The sequence below is a fragment of the Camelus ferus genome, unplaced genomic scaffold (assembly GCF_009834535.1).
Source record: "Camelus ferus isolate YT-003-E unplaced genomic scaffold, BCGSAC_Cfer_1.0 contig767, whole genome shotgun sequence".
NCBI lineage: Eukaryota > Metazoa > Chordata > Mammalia > Artiodactyla > Camelidae > Camelus > Camelus ferus.
In genome coordinates, this window is record NW_022589677.1 from 4726 (window position 1) to 19852 (window position 15127).

General features: G+C 32.7%; 1 protein-coding gene across 1 annotated transcript; it reads left to right on the plus strand.

Annotated features, from left to right (window-relative positions):
* Nucleotides 1-9831: 9831 nt before the first annotated feature.
* Nucleotides 9832-11544, plus strand: LOC116662617 (heat shock transcription factor, Y-linked-like). The gene is made up of 2 exons (XM_032476394.1): nt 9832-10344; nt 10819-11544. The coding sequence occupies exons 1-2, from the start codon at nt 9832-9834 to the stop codon at nt 11542-11544; spliced, it is 1239 nt and encodes a 412-aa protein (XP_032332285.1).
* The last annotated feature ends 3583 nt before the right edge of the window (nt 11545-15127 follow it).

A 15127-nucleotide genomic window follows, 5' to 3' on the forward strand; every position in this document is an offset into this window, starting at 1 on the left:
AGAGAAGAGAGACGCTCCAAAGCAATAAAGTAAGAAATAAAAGAAGAGAAACAACGATTGTTACCTCACATATACAAAAAAGGGGTCATTTTTCAACAGTTTCATGCCAATGAAGTCAACAAGAGGCTAATTTCTAAAATACACAAATCGTTCATACAACTCCATTTCAAAAATTTACAAACAACTCAGCCAGAAAATGAGCAGAAGACAATTCTCTAAAGAAAACACACAGACGACAAACAGGAACATAAAAACATGCTCACATTACTAATCATTATACCAAGGCAAGATAAAAATAAAATATTTTACCTCACACAAATGAGAAGGGCTGTCTTCAAAATGTCTACAAATAATAAAGGCTGGGAAGGTTGTGGAAAAAAAAGGAACTCTCCTATGCTGTTGTTGGGAATGAAAATTGGTGCAACCACTTTGGAAACAGTATGGAAGTTCTTTTAAAAAATAAAATAGACCTACCATTTGACCCAGCAATCCCACTCCTGGGCATATAAAACATATAAAACCCGAAGACAAAGAATCCTAGAGTAAAACATAAGAAGTACACTCTGACATTGGACTTAATTTGATTCAACATATCTCTCCTCTGTCAAGGGAAGCAGAAGCAAAACTAAAGAAACATGATTGTATCACTCTAAACAGATTTACACTGCAGAGGAAATGATCAATAAAATGAAGTCAACCAACACAATGGGAGAATATATTTGCAATTGATATTTTCCAATCAAGTGTTAATATCCAAAATATATGGCAAACTCATACCCCAGAGCAACAGCAAAAAATACCAAACAATCCAATTAAAAAAAGTCCATAGGAACTGAATAGATAGCTGTGACTCAATTTTCCACAAAAAAATATACAGTTGGCTAAATGACATATGAAAATATATTCTGAGTTATAAATTATTAGGAAAGTAATAAACCAAAAATGTGATAAGACCTCACACTTGTCAGAAGGCTCTCATCAAAAAGAAAAGAAACAGATGTTGGTGGAGAAAAAGGAACACCATGGACACTGTTGATAGGATTGCAAATTATTGATTCCATTAGTATATATATATCAAATTTTTTTCATCCTCTTTTCTGTCAAGGGATGTTGGGTTTGTAGGCCCCTGTCTGAAGGCTCTAGAGAATAACCCATAGGCTAAGCTCATAAACAAGCTGTTGGGAATGTCACATATCCAGGCTGGATAAGAAATGTCCTACTCAATGTATCCTGTATGGATGGCTGGATAGCCAATGATGGGTAAGATCCTCAGAGGAGGACAACCTAAGACAGGCACAGCCAGCTGGATAAGAGATGGCCTATTTAATGAAGTTTCATGATGAACTTTAAAACAACCCTTGATCATTTAACATCCTGTGTTTACTGCAGGAGCATGGGTACATAAATAGCTAAAGATTATTAACATTGTTATAACTTAGATGATATGTGAGGCATTGTGCATGTGATATATAAACCCTTTTTCTAAGAATCAATAAAGAGAGAACTGCTTCGCTTCTCTCCACACAGTGTTTGTGTGTATATGGTATCGTGCCACTGATAGGGTTAATTTAATTTGTTGGGAGAATCAAAAAATGATGTTGTATTATATACAAGTATCTTTCTGCACCTATTGAGATGATTATGTGATTCTTATTTCTCATTCTATTAGTGTGGCATGTCACATTTATTGATTTGAATATTTTGAAGTATCCTTAAAACCAGGGATAAATCCTATTTACTCATAATGTATGATACGTTAAATGTGTTGTTGAACTCATTTTGCTTGTGTTTTTTTTTTTTTTTTTTTGAGAATTTTGGCACATATGTTCATCAGGGATATTGTTCTATACTTTGCATATAATGTCCTTTCTAGCTTTGTTTTGCAAATAAAACTGGCATCATAAAACCAGTTTGGAATCTTTCACCCCTTCAACTTCTTGGAAGGTTTGGGGAAGAACTGGTGAAAAATTGTCTTCAAATGTATGACAGAATTCACTAGTAAAGTCATCTTGTATATAATTTCTGTTTTGGGAGGTTTGGATTACTGATTTACTCATACACACTTTTGCTGTATTTAACTTTCTAATATTTCTTGATTCAGTATTGGGAGACACATGTTTCTGGGAATTTGTCTTTTGTTCTAGGTCATTGAAATTTTGGCTAGTGGCAATTTCTTATGATCCTATGTATCTGTGTAACATCAGTGGTAATATCTTCTCTTTTATTTCTAATTTATTTGATTCTTTTATTTCTTAGCCAAACTAAACTTTTGTCCAATTTATGTTTAAATGAAACAGATTTAGGTTTCTTTGATTTTTATCATTTCCATTGTTTCTGTGGTTATTTGCCTTACTCTGATTCATTCAATTTTCTTCCTTATCCTTTCTTTTTTCTCCTAGATTCTTGAGGTGTAAAGTTAGTAGTGTGAGTCTTTGTATTACATTTCTTATTAAATATTATTTATGTATTTATTTATTTATTTGTCTATATTGCTTATTTACTTATTTATTCATTTATTTATCATTGAAGTTTTGCCATTTACAATGTGTCAATCTGTGGTGTATAGCACAGTGTCCCAGTTCATGCATATACTTGTGTTCCTATTAAAGTTTACTTCACGGTATTTAACATACAGCCCTGTGTCTTACAAAAGATCTTTTGAAAATATCTATTTTTATATATAGTGGATAACATGTATAAACCTACAGCTCCCAAATATATCCTCTCTCAGCCCCTTTCCGCAGGAACCATAAGAATATTTAGTAGATCTTCGAGTGTGTTTCAGTTTTATACATGAAATCATAGTGCCCTCATCCAACTTTTTTTTTTAAGGTTCCATATATGTCATGTCATTTGTTATTTTTCTTTCTCTTTCTGGCTTACTTCAATTAGAATGACACTTTTTGGGGACACCCATTTCACTGCAAATGTCATTGTTTTATCATTTTTATGGCAGAATATTATTCCGTTGTGTAAATATGCCACAACTCCTGTATCTTTTCATCTGTTGATGGACAATTAGGTTGCTTCCATGTCGTGGGTGTTGTATATAGCACTGCTATGAATATTGGGTTGCAGGTGTCTTTTTGATTTAAGGTACTCTTTGATATATACCCAGAAGTGGGACTGCTGGATTTTATGTTAAGTCTATTTTCAGTCTTTTGAGGAATCCCCATCCAGTTTTCCACAATGACTGCACCAAATTACATTCTTACCAACAGTTTAGGAGGGTTCCCTTTCTCCACAGCTTCCCCAGCATTTATTGTTTGTGGACTTTTGAATGATGGGCTTTCTGACTATTGTGAGTTGATACTACATTACAGTTTTGATTTCCATTTATCTGATAATTAATGATAGTGAGCATTTTTTTTCATATATCTCTTTGGCATTTGTATGTCTTTATTGGAGAATTACTTGTTTAAGGTTTCTGCCCATTTTCAGATTGTTTTTCTTTTTTTTTATTATCATTAGGTTGTATGGACTGTTTATATTTTGGAAATTAAGCCTTTGCCAGTTGCATCACTTCTAAATATTTTCTTTCATCCTGTATTTTGTCATTTTGCTTTGATTTATGGCTCCCTTTGCCGTGCAAAAGCTGATAAGTTTAATTAGGTCACATTTATTAATTTTTCTCTTATATCCATTACCTGGGTAAGCTGTTCTAGGAGATCATTGCTGAGATTTATCTCAGAGTGTTTTGCCTATGTTTTCTTCAAGGAGATTTACTGTGTCTTGCCTTACATTTAAGTCTTCAAGGCATTTTGTGTTTATTCTTGTGTATGGAGTGAAGGAGTGTTCTAATTACATTGCCCTGCATGCTGCTATCCAGTTTTTTCCTACGAGTTGGTGAAGAGATGGTCTTTTCTGTGTCATATTCTTGGCTACTTTGTCAAAGGTTATTTGAGCATAGGCCTGTAGATTTATTCCTAGGCTCTCTATTCTGTTCCATTGGTCCACATTCCTGTTTCTGTTCCAATATCGTTGTCATTTTGATTATCTTCTAGCTCTGCAATAGAGTATGAAAACCAGGCTTGTTATTCCTCCAGCCTCTTTCTTTTTCTTCAATATTGCTTCAGAAATTATGAATCTTTTCTGATTGTATATAAATCTTAGGATCATTTGTTCCAGTACTAAAAAGAAATGTTTTGCATAATTTGATAGGAACTCGCATTAATTCTGTGGATTGCCTTGGGCATTATGGGCATTTTAACAATATTGTCTCTTCTTTACAAGACCATTATGTATCTTTTCAATTCTTCAAATCTTTTTAAATTTCCTCAAAGTTTTCTAGTTTTCCATGTATAAGACATTCACATCCTTGGTCAGATTTATTCCTAAGAATTTTATACTTTTGGGTGCAGTTATAAAAGAAGTTGTTACTATGCTTTGTTTTCCTGTTGATTCACTGGTAATGTAAAGAAATGTAATTGATTTTTGTACATTATTCTGGCTACATTGCCCAGTTCTGTTATTAGCCTAAGTATTTTTTTGTGAGGTTTTTACAGTTTCCTATGCATAGTGTCATGTCTGCATACCGTGAAAATTTTAACTATTCTTTTCCAGTCTGAATCCTTTTATTTCTTTTTCTTACCTGATCATTGTTGCTAGGAATTCCAAGACCATATTGAATAGAAATTGTGAGAATGGGCAACCTTGTCTTGTCTCAGATTTTTGTGGGAAGTGTTTCAGTTTTTCACCCCTGAGTATTTTGCTGGCTATAAGTTTGTCATAGATAGCTTTCATTATGTTGAGATTTGGTCCCTCTATGCCCACTGGGATAAGAATTTTTATTGCAAATAGGTGTTAAATTTCATCAAATGCTTTTTCTGCATCTACTGAGATGATCATGTGTTTTTTGTCCTCTCTTTTGTTGATATGGTTTATCACAATTGATTGATTGATTTCAATGTGTTGAACCATCCTTGTGTTCCTGGGATGAACCTAACTTGATCATGGTGTATGATCTTTTTTTACAAGCTGTTGGATTCTGTTTGTTTATAATTTCTTAAGGACTTTTACATATATGATTATCAATGATATTGGCCTATAATTTTCTATTAGGGTAATGTCTTTGTCTGGTTTTTGTATCAGGTTGATATTGGCATTATGGTGTGAGTTTGGGAGTTCTCTCTCCATATCAATCTTTTGGAAGAGTTTGAGGAAGACTGGTATGGATTTTTCTTTGTAATTTTGGTCACATTCCCCAGTGAAGCAATTTGGTTCTGAATTTTTGTTTGCAGAGATTTTTATCTTTTATTGATAATTCTATTCCAATTCTGGTATTCTGACTGTTCAAATGGTCAATTTCTTCTTGATGCAATATTGGTGGGCTGAATGTTTGCAGAAAGTTCTCCATTTTTTCTATGTTATCCACTTTGTTTCCATACAGTTATTCATGGTAGTCCCTTATAATATTTTGCAAATTTGTTGTACTCTTTGTAGTTTCTCCATTTTCACTTCATATATTTCTTGTGTTCTCTCTTTCTTGTTGGTGATCCTTAGAGATTTGTGAATTTTGTTTACAATTTCAAAAAAGAGTTTAATTTTTTTCTATTTTTTAATCACTATATGAATTCTTTCATCCTTGATCATTATTATTTCCCTCTTTTTGCTGACTTTTGGTTTTGTTTGCTCTTCTTTTCATGATTATTTTACATACAATGTTAAATTATTTATTTGAAATTGCTCTTCTACTTTGAGGAGTGCCTTGGCACTATGATCTTCCCTCTTAAGCCTGCTTTAATTGTATTCCATAGACTTGTGTAGTGTTTTTGTCATGTTTCTCAAGATACTTTTTAATTTCTTCTTTAACTTCATCACCCCCCTACTTGTTTTAGTATCATGTTGTTTAATCTACATGGTGTCATTTTTTTCTCACTGGTTTTTCTGTGATTGATTTCTAGTTTCATTGTATTATATTCAGAAATGATGCTTCAAATACATTTTAACTTCTTAAATTTGTTGAGGCTTCTTCTGTGCCTGAGTACATAATCTTTCCTAGAAAATGTACCATGTGCACTGGAAAAGAATTTATATTCTGTTTTGGGGAGATGTAGCATTTTGAAAATATCAACCAAGGTCTAATATTTTATTTTGTCTTTTAGTGTCTTTGTTCCGTTGTTAATTTTCTGTCTGAAAGACAACTCCAATGATGTTAATAGGGTGTTATAGTATCCTAATATGATTGTTTTCCCATCAGTTTCTCCCTGTTTATCTATTAGTATTTGCTTTATGTATTTAGGTGCTCCAATATTGAGTGCATATATCTTACAGTGTATGATACTATAATTTTGTATTGATCATTTAATCATTATAGCATGTCCTTGTTTATCTTCCTCTACAGCCTTTGTTTTAAAGTCTATTTTGTGTGAAATCAGTACTGGTAGTCCTGCTTCCTTGTCATGTCCCTTTGCATGGAATATATTTTTCCATCCTCTTACTTTCAATTCATGTGTGTCCTTCTCCCTAAGGTGGGTTTATTTTATGCTTCATAATGTAGGGTCTTGTTATATTATCCCATCTAACAATATAAATCTTTTGATTGAAGCACTTATTCTATTAACATTTGTGATAATTATTGATATACAGTTGTTTATTTCCATTTTGAACTTCATTTCCCAGTTGACTTGGCAATTCCTTTTTGTTCATTTCTTTTCTTTTTGTGGCTTGATAATTTTCTTTAATTATCTTGGTTTCTTTTTGGTTTTGTGAGTTCATTGTAACTTTTTGACTTATGTTTACCATTTTTGTATGTATGTGGTCCCATTACTATATCTGTTTATTTTATCTAATAGTAGTAGAATCTCTAACCCATTTTGCAGAGAACAGAAATAAGAAGAAAATACTCTGTATTGTCCTGTTTTCCCCTCTGACCCGTAAAAATTTTGATGTCCTGTTTTACAATGTCATCTTTATGCTGTTGTAAGCCATTGTAGCTATTGCCTTTCTAATTATGCCTTTCTCCTTTATATAGCATCCTGCTTCTTTTGTATTTAGAGTAGATCTTTCATTATTTTCTTTCTGTTGCTATTTTCTTTTAGTATTTGCTTGTGTGGAAGTTATTTATCTCTCCTTCTATACCAAGGGATAGCCTTGCTTGATAAACTATCTTAAATTACAACTTCCTTTCATTCAGTACTTTGAATATGTCTTGCCACTGCCTTCTGACTGCTGTATTTGTGTTGGAAACATGTATAAAATTTTATGTATATAATTATGTATATATGTAAAGAATACCTAGAAATGAAGTTAACAAATAAGGTGAAAACTTATACACAAAAAAAAGAAAACTGTGATGAGTGAAATTAAAACTGATCCAAAGAAGTGAAAAGATCTCTTATGTTAATGATGTGAAACAATATGTTTAAAACAACCATACTACACAAAGCAATCTAAATTTAGTGTGATTCATATCAAAATAACCATGAGAATTTTCATTTAAATAGGACAAATAATTTCAAAATTTATATGTAGCCACAAAGATCATGTTTCCAATATAATTTTGAAAAAATTATTAAGTCATAGTGTAAGGTTCTCTGATCTTAAACAGTACTAAAATCCTTTAGTAATTAAAACAACATGATACTGATTCAAAAACAGACGCCAATGAATAGAAGAAAAAAGAGTAAGCAGATATAATCCCTAACAACTATGATCAATTAACCCATGGAAAATGAAGCAAGAGTATAAAATGATGAAAAGGCATTCTCCTCAATAAGCAGTGCTGGGAAGATTGATAATGTAAAAGATAGATAAGGATATTTCCTCATATTGCATACAATCCATGAGAACAGAATATCTTTCTATTTATTTTGTTTCCTTATATTTCTTGCACCTGTTACTAATAGATTTATGTTTAGCTCTTTTATTTCACTTATTAAATTTATTCCTATTTTATTCTTTTTGATATAATTGTACACACAATTGTTTTCCTAATTTGTCTTTCTGATAATGTGTTGTTAGTATATAAAAGTGCAACTGATTTATGTATATTGATTTTCTATTCCGCAAGTTTAATACATTTGTTCAGTATTTCTAACAGTCACTTGAGAAGTCTATGGAGGTTTATACCTATGTGAAATTATGTCATCTGTAAAAGTTTTACTGCCTTTTTACAAGTTGGATGCCTTTTATGTGATTTTCTTGACTAGTTGTTCTGTCTAGGACTTCTAATAGTGTAATTTAGGACTTGTGAGAATGAACTACTTTTTCTTATTACTGGTCCAGAGGAAAACTTTCCTGTATGTTAACATTGAGCTTGATGTTAATCATGGATTTTTCTTATATGGTTTTTATTATGTTAAGTTTCATTTTACCTAGAGCGAAGTTGTTAAGCATTTTTTCATAAAAATGTTAAGTTCTGTCAATAATTTTCCTACATATACTGAGATTATTATTTTTGTATTCATTGTTTTTTAAGGGATGGTATCACATTTGTTGAGTTGCATATGTTAAAAAAATTAATGAATGAGGACTAAATCCCACTTAACTATAGCTTATAATACTTGTAATATGCCTTGATTTCAGGTTGCTAATATTTATTTAGAATGGAATATACATATACTGAAGGAATAAATTACATTGTAGCTTGAGTGTACATTTATTTATTTAAAAATTTTTTGTCTCATTTTGAATTTGGTTTATGTATAATGGAATTTATTTCTAAATAAAGGATATAACTTATGGTAGAACTGGATTTACTACAGTTTACTGATAGAGAACATAGCAATTATTTACAATTAGAGCACAAAATACTTGCCTTAAAATGCCATATTATAGTAAAAATGTGAACTGTTTCATGACTGAGAAACAAATTGTTCTCAAAAATATATTTAGCTGGTCTTTTCCACACCAACCCATATATACCCTTAGTTCTTTATTTGTTTGTTTGCCCCTTAATGGAGGCACTGGTTATGGAACACAGGATGTTGTGCATAAGTTTATTTATCAACACCATTTTGGAACACTTAACAGGAGCCACAAGAGTGTGGATTATAAATATGACTAGAAAATTTATTCCTTGTAGGGATTGAAAAACCTCTGAATGAAACAATGGCTAAAATAAACATTTGTAAGTATACAATAAGTTTTCTCTTTTGTAATTGTAAATTAGAATATTAAATTATATTTGTTTTACTTATAATGCTGATTTATAATTTAAAAAATTCCCCCACTTGGGATTTCTTAAATTTCATAGATATTTTAATATAATTTTATTTCATAAATATTTACCATTTATTTTTAAGATACCAAATAAACAGATATGTATTCTGCTCATTTTTTGAATATAGAGCTACTTAATGTAAAGCACACAGATAAATATCTACTTCCATATCCAAATCAAATTATGTTTCATTTTAATTACAAATGATAATTGAAATAGTTATAACATTTTTGTACAGTTTTTACACAAACTTCAATTTAAATTCCAAAACGTTAAAATTAGTTTATTTATTTAGCGCATTATTTATACTCTGTTCAGCAATCTGGTATAAATTTGTGTACAAAAGGAAGGAGATTGGTTTTGTTTCATAGACTTCCAAATTTAATTTTTTTAAAAAGATTTTGTGGGAATAATATTTGCAAATCACACTATAAAAATAAACATTCTATAGGTTTCATTTTAACTGGATGAATGAGAAGTAAACACTGGCTGAATGTTACACTTGGGTTGCTAGGAGACCAGTCACTTTGTGATGTCACAGCTACTCAGGTTGAGAACCTCTGTGATGGCCTAGCAGTTTATGTGTGCAGGCCTGCCAAAGCAGCATTTGAAACTGCAGTGCTCAAAATCAGGCAGATTAGAAAAGGAGCTGCAGAAAGTTATTTGAGATGGCACATGTTTCTTCAGAAATTCAAGATGTGTCTCCTAAAGATGGACCAAATGGTTCAGGAAAGTCCTGTAGATCTCTATTGTGTGATCAAACAATCTCTGGGGACTTGGTTTTGAGGTCTATGATTGAAGAAAATGCTTTTCAGACTTTGTGTGAAGAATTCTTGATAAAAAGACCATGTTACACACATTGTGTCTCTGAACCAGATGAAGATAAAGATTTTTGTTCTCTGACATTTCCAAGAAAACTCTGGAAAATGGTTGGGAGTGACCAATTTCAATCCATCTGGTGGGATGATAATGGAACTTCCATAGTGATCGATGAAGATGTCTTTAAGAAGGAAGTTTTGGAAAGAAAGGCCCCTTTCAGAATATTTGAAACTGGAAGTATGAAAAGTTTAGTTAGACAGCTTAACCTTTATGGGTTTAGTAAAGTGCGGCAGAATTTACAAAGATCTGCTTCTCTAGCTGACTTTCTGGCAGAAGAAAAAGAAGTCTCTGTTTTAAGAAAGGTATTCAGAAATTTTAGTCACCACTTTATAATTTATATATAAAATTTTATTTTGTACATCAATCTATGATAATATAAATGTAAAGCTAGATTTTGAAAATTGTATAAAACTACTAAGGCTAAAATAATTTATTTTTTCTAAAAAATGAGGACAGTTTTTTAAGTATTCAAGATTATGAGAAACTTTGCTAACAACTTATCAATCTTATCAGAAATCTAAATAAAGGTATTAAAGCTGCTTTTAAAAAGGAGCATTCACCATTACTGCAAATGATAACGTTTTAAATTTGATGACTATACTATTTAAATGTGTATTTTCCAAAGAAGGAATTTCAAAAAATATTCAGCAATGTTCATATTTTGATGATATTATCTTTGTATAGTAAGCATGAAATCTGAGGTTTTATAGATTAGTCTTATTGTAGTCTTGTATTTTGGTTAAATTAATACTAAAATCTTTCCCTTTTGTTTGTAGCTGCAGTTCTATCATAATCCAAATTTTAAACGAGGCTGTCCCCAGCTTTTAGTGAAAATAAAAAGAAGAGTTGGGATTAAAAATGATTCCCTGGTATCTTCATTGGCTCAAGATTTCAAAAAGAAGCACTTTAAAGAAGGGGGTAATGTGGATAATCATAATTCTTGTTTTGTGGTTGATACTAGAGGAGAAAGTGCATTTTTACCTTCTGCAAATTTAACCATGCCTCTAAAAAGAAAGCCCTCTACTAGCCACATAATTGGTGATACAAGTACCCCGATGAGAGTTGATTTTTCTCCTGCATCTTCAATGTCAGTTAGACCACCAGAACAAATTGCAGTGGATCAACGTGTTATTTTAAATCAGTTGACCACTTTCCACGTGGACTCACAAAGCAGCTACACTGAAGAAAATGGCCGTGTTGTGAATTTCATTACAACTAAAACTTCTAATTCTCAGTATAGCACCTTATCTCCCAAACAGAGCAAGTATCTTGGACTGATGGTGGAGCCTTCTACTTTTCCAAATAGATATCACAACCTATCGGCCAATGAAGGTCCTTTTTCTAAACTTCAAGCAGAGAGCAACCCATGGTTTCCAGTGCCAGTAATAGTTGATACATCAGCTATCTCTCTTTCACGGCCAACTCATCAGCCAACTGCAGGATATGATCGACATCCTAATTACAACTGTTCTGCCAGAGGACTACCAGATTATACAGGATAACAAAGATAATAATTGATGTTGGCACATGATACAAATATTTGCTATTTTCCTATTTGAATAATAAACTTACATGTGACCTGTATTTTCCTTATTTTTTTAAAATATATTTAAGTGTAAAATGGGAGACTAAGTTACCATTTAAAAAAAAAAGAGATATTTGGTTGATATGTTCATTTGATGGAACATTATGGGAGTAAATTTGAATAATTTTTGTAATGAAGAAGAGAAAATGGTAGAATTTGGGAAAAGACTAAAATATTTAGAGATGGAAAAGTACTAAGAGGCTTCTGGTTCATCTTGGAAAGTATTAAAGTGTTGTTAGAGTAGGTTTGATAGGAGATAAATGCAGGAACCGGCCCAGGGATCATTGTCTCTCTTATGACGTCCCTGGAATCATAAAGGTCACATGATGTAGTCTCAGATGGCACATTCAGCATGTGGAAGAATTTAAGAAGTAATTTTATCTATGGTTTTTTGTGCTGTTCTCAAAGCATTGCAATTGGTGCTTTCATTTCCTCCCCTGAATAGTTTACACTATATTTTCTTGTGAACACTTTATGTTGCATTTATGTTGCAGCCAAACTTAAGTTTACGTCTTCAGGGTGGCATTTAATGCCTTTCCAAATCTAAGTCCACAAACACAACATAGTTTAGTCATTTTTTTATAGATCTGGCATCTGACTACCTTGGCATATCTTTATGTTTCACTGTATCTGGAGATACATCCAGGCAAATGTTTGTCAAACATGTTAACTCCAAACACACATCTTTTGTTCCAGCTCATCCTTGGACTTAGGATGTCCTCCTTTTACCTACTTAGACTTTCCCAGTCTCAGCACAAAAACCACCTCCTCCAGATATTTTCTATCCCCCTTTCCTTCTATAACTTGGGTACCAGCAGAGTAAGCAGAGCACATGCCACAGGATGCATTTTAGTATTTAGTGAATGAAAAATACATGTTGACTTTAAGCAAAATGTACTTTCTGAAACAACAAAATTTCATGGTTTTCAATCTATTTCATTATGGTCTTTACTCTTCACCATAAACTAGCTCTTTTCATAGACCGAGGACTAGTCACACAAGACAGTAAGTGGAGGTAGGTACAGGAGACAAAGTATTATTTTCTTCTTAATTCATGCCTCCAGAAGCCTAAAGCATTCCATTCTCATTTGCTGGATATTTTCCTGTCTCTTCCTCACCGTCCCACCTCAATATAACTGATTCTCATCCCCATACCAATAACTATATTGCCTTCTAATTAATTTTCTTCTTAGAATCAGAGCTCTGTCCAGAAGTGTGAGTGCCATTACAAACATTTAAGTAGGTTTATACACCCCACATAACTTGAGCCCATTCTAACCTTCTCACAGGATGTATCTAAGAGGTAGTAGCTCTTTACTTCGGGTTGTCATATTTAGTAACCAAATTGTAATCTAAAATGTGTGAACAAGAAGGAGTTGAGGGTGGTAGAATTAAAAATTTGGCCAAATGCAAGAATACCAAATTTTGCAAATATTACAAAATATAAAATATTCATTTAAGACTTTGTCTATTTCCCATTAATTTAAAATAAAAGGTGAAGTATTTTCAGAACATAAAATGCCCTGAAATGTTGGAAAAATTGTAGGCATGGTCACGGAGACTAAGGCTACTGCTCACAATCATACAGCCAGTGTCGGCTAATAAGACTGGAATGGCAATATTGAGTCCTGAAAATCGGTCACCAGTAGTGTAGAAAACTTTGATTATCTGGAAAATGGGCAAATGGACCAAGGTAAGCTCTAGCCACATCCCACCAATGTGGCCTTTACCAAGAGAAGAAAAGAGCTCACTTGCAGCAGGAGAAATGTGTCTGGACAGTAGTGGTTGTTCCTTTAACAGAAACATGAAGCTTTTAAATTGCCAGCTCAATTCTGATGATGGCTATATTGTTGTTTAAATTATCAGTCTCGGGTTCAGATGGGCTGGTTCAGCAGCTAGTTTCCAGCTCTCTTATCAGACAGTGTGTCTTACCGTGATCATCTTAACAGGTTCTATACTGATAAGTCAAAATCTACAGTTTAGTTTCAAAATTAGAAATCCTAGAAAAGAATATTGTTTGTTTGTACATCTGTAGTTTTCTACATAGGTAAATCTAGAGTATTGGCAAAAGTACAAAGGTTGGCTGGCGCTTTGAAAAGTATTCTGTGATTTCTGCCCACTGAATTCTTCCCATAAATACTACAAACTTGTCTATCACTGTGTATGTGTGTGTGTGAAGATGGCTTGTTAAGCAGTAACTAATTTTTTCTTATTTGAGTCATCAGTGAATTATTCTTATGCAACTGGCAGGATCTTTGTTAATTAAGAGTTTCATTGAGCCACCAGATTTTCTTCAGATCAGGGAGAGGTAGATTTTATTTCTCCCAGTATACTAATTGTTACCTGTTCACTGAATCCCGAGTTGATGCTAGGGCCAAGCAAATGAATCTTTGAATTGGACTGAGGCATATACATTCTCCATTCCCCAGAGACCAGCACAGGACTGTGTCTCCTTTTTAAGATTATGTGGAAGAATTTTTTCTATTAATTCTCATTGTTGACACAACTTATTTTTGCTTTGAACTCCCCTTGACTAATTTATAGACCCTGAATACTGACTTATTCCCCTTCACCTAGAAATTGCAATAACCTTTATTCCTTGGGCTACCTGGATTAGAGTGAGCATAGTCATCATTTTGAAAGCAGTCCTCAGTCCTTATAATGCAGTAACTTTACATTTCTTTGCCTAGCACTTGAGCAAGAATATTTGTTGTGGATCACAGGGATTCTCCTCACATCCCCTAATGCAACCATGAGAAAACATCACATTGTTATCCAAAATCAAGTCTTTGTCAGTATTGCATTCCCATTGCCAAACAGTTAAGAAGTGTAGGAGTTCTGGGATTTTACCATGCTGAGATTTTTAGCAACCGAGCATGTTCCTTCCTTACAGATGCTGTCGGGGAGATGAGAACCTCGGTCAGAGACAGTGAACTTTATCACTCACAGCAAAAGCAGTCAGGGCTAACTTTTGTATCCATTCCCTAATTTCAGATGAATACAGAGTGAAATTTTGATGCCTGAAGAAGCAGTGGGCTGTTATCATGTAGAAAATTTAAGGCATGGGAAAACACTAATTTTATTAGATTTTTTATGTATTATTTATTAGAATCACTTATTTATTTTTATCTTTACGTAGGATAAATACATCATGACTCAAGGATACTCCCTGAAAAAACAATCGTGAGAAATGACATGGAAAAAACTGATCATTGCATTTCCATTTCTCCTTCCACTTTTGTTAATAGATAATTGGCATAAACATTGTGTAAGATTTAGGTGCTGAGGAAAGTGATTGATTTACATGTATCATGCAATAAATATCATAGCAACATTAGGAAGAATTCATTATCTCATTTAGATAAAGTAATCAAGATATACAATTTGGTTTTTGTTGTGATGAGAAATCTTAGGGTCTATTCCCTTAACAACATTCATATATATCATAAAACAGTACTAATTTTATTTATCATGTTACTATGTAGCCTCCCTAGAACACG

Coding starts and splice junctions, on each gene's coding strand:
- LOC116662617 (XM_032476394.1), top strand. CDS start 9,832: ATGGCACATGTTTCTTCAGAAATTCAAGATGTGTCTCCTAAAGATGGA. Junction 10,345..10,818: donor AAGTCTCTGTTTTAAGAAAG/GTATTCAGAAAT, acceptor TTTTGTTTGTAG/CTGCAGTTCTATCATAATCC.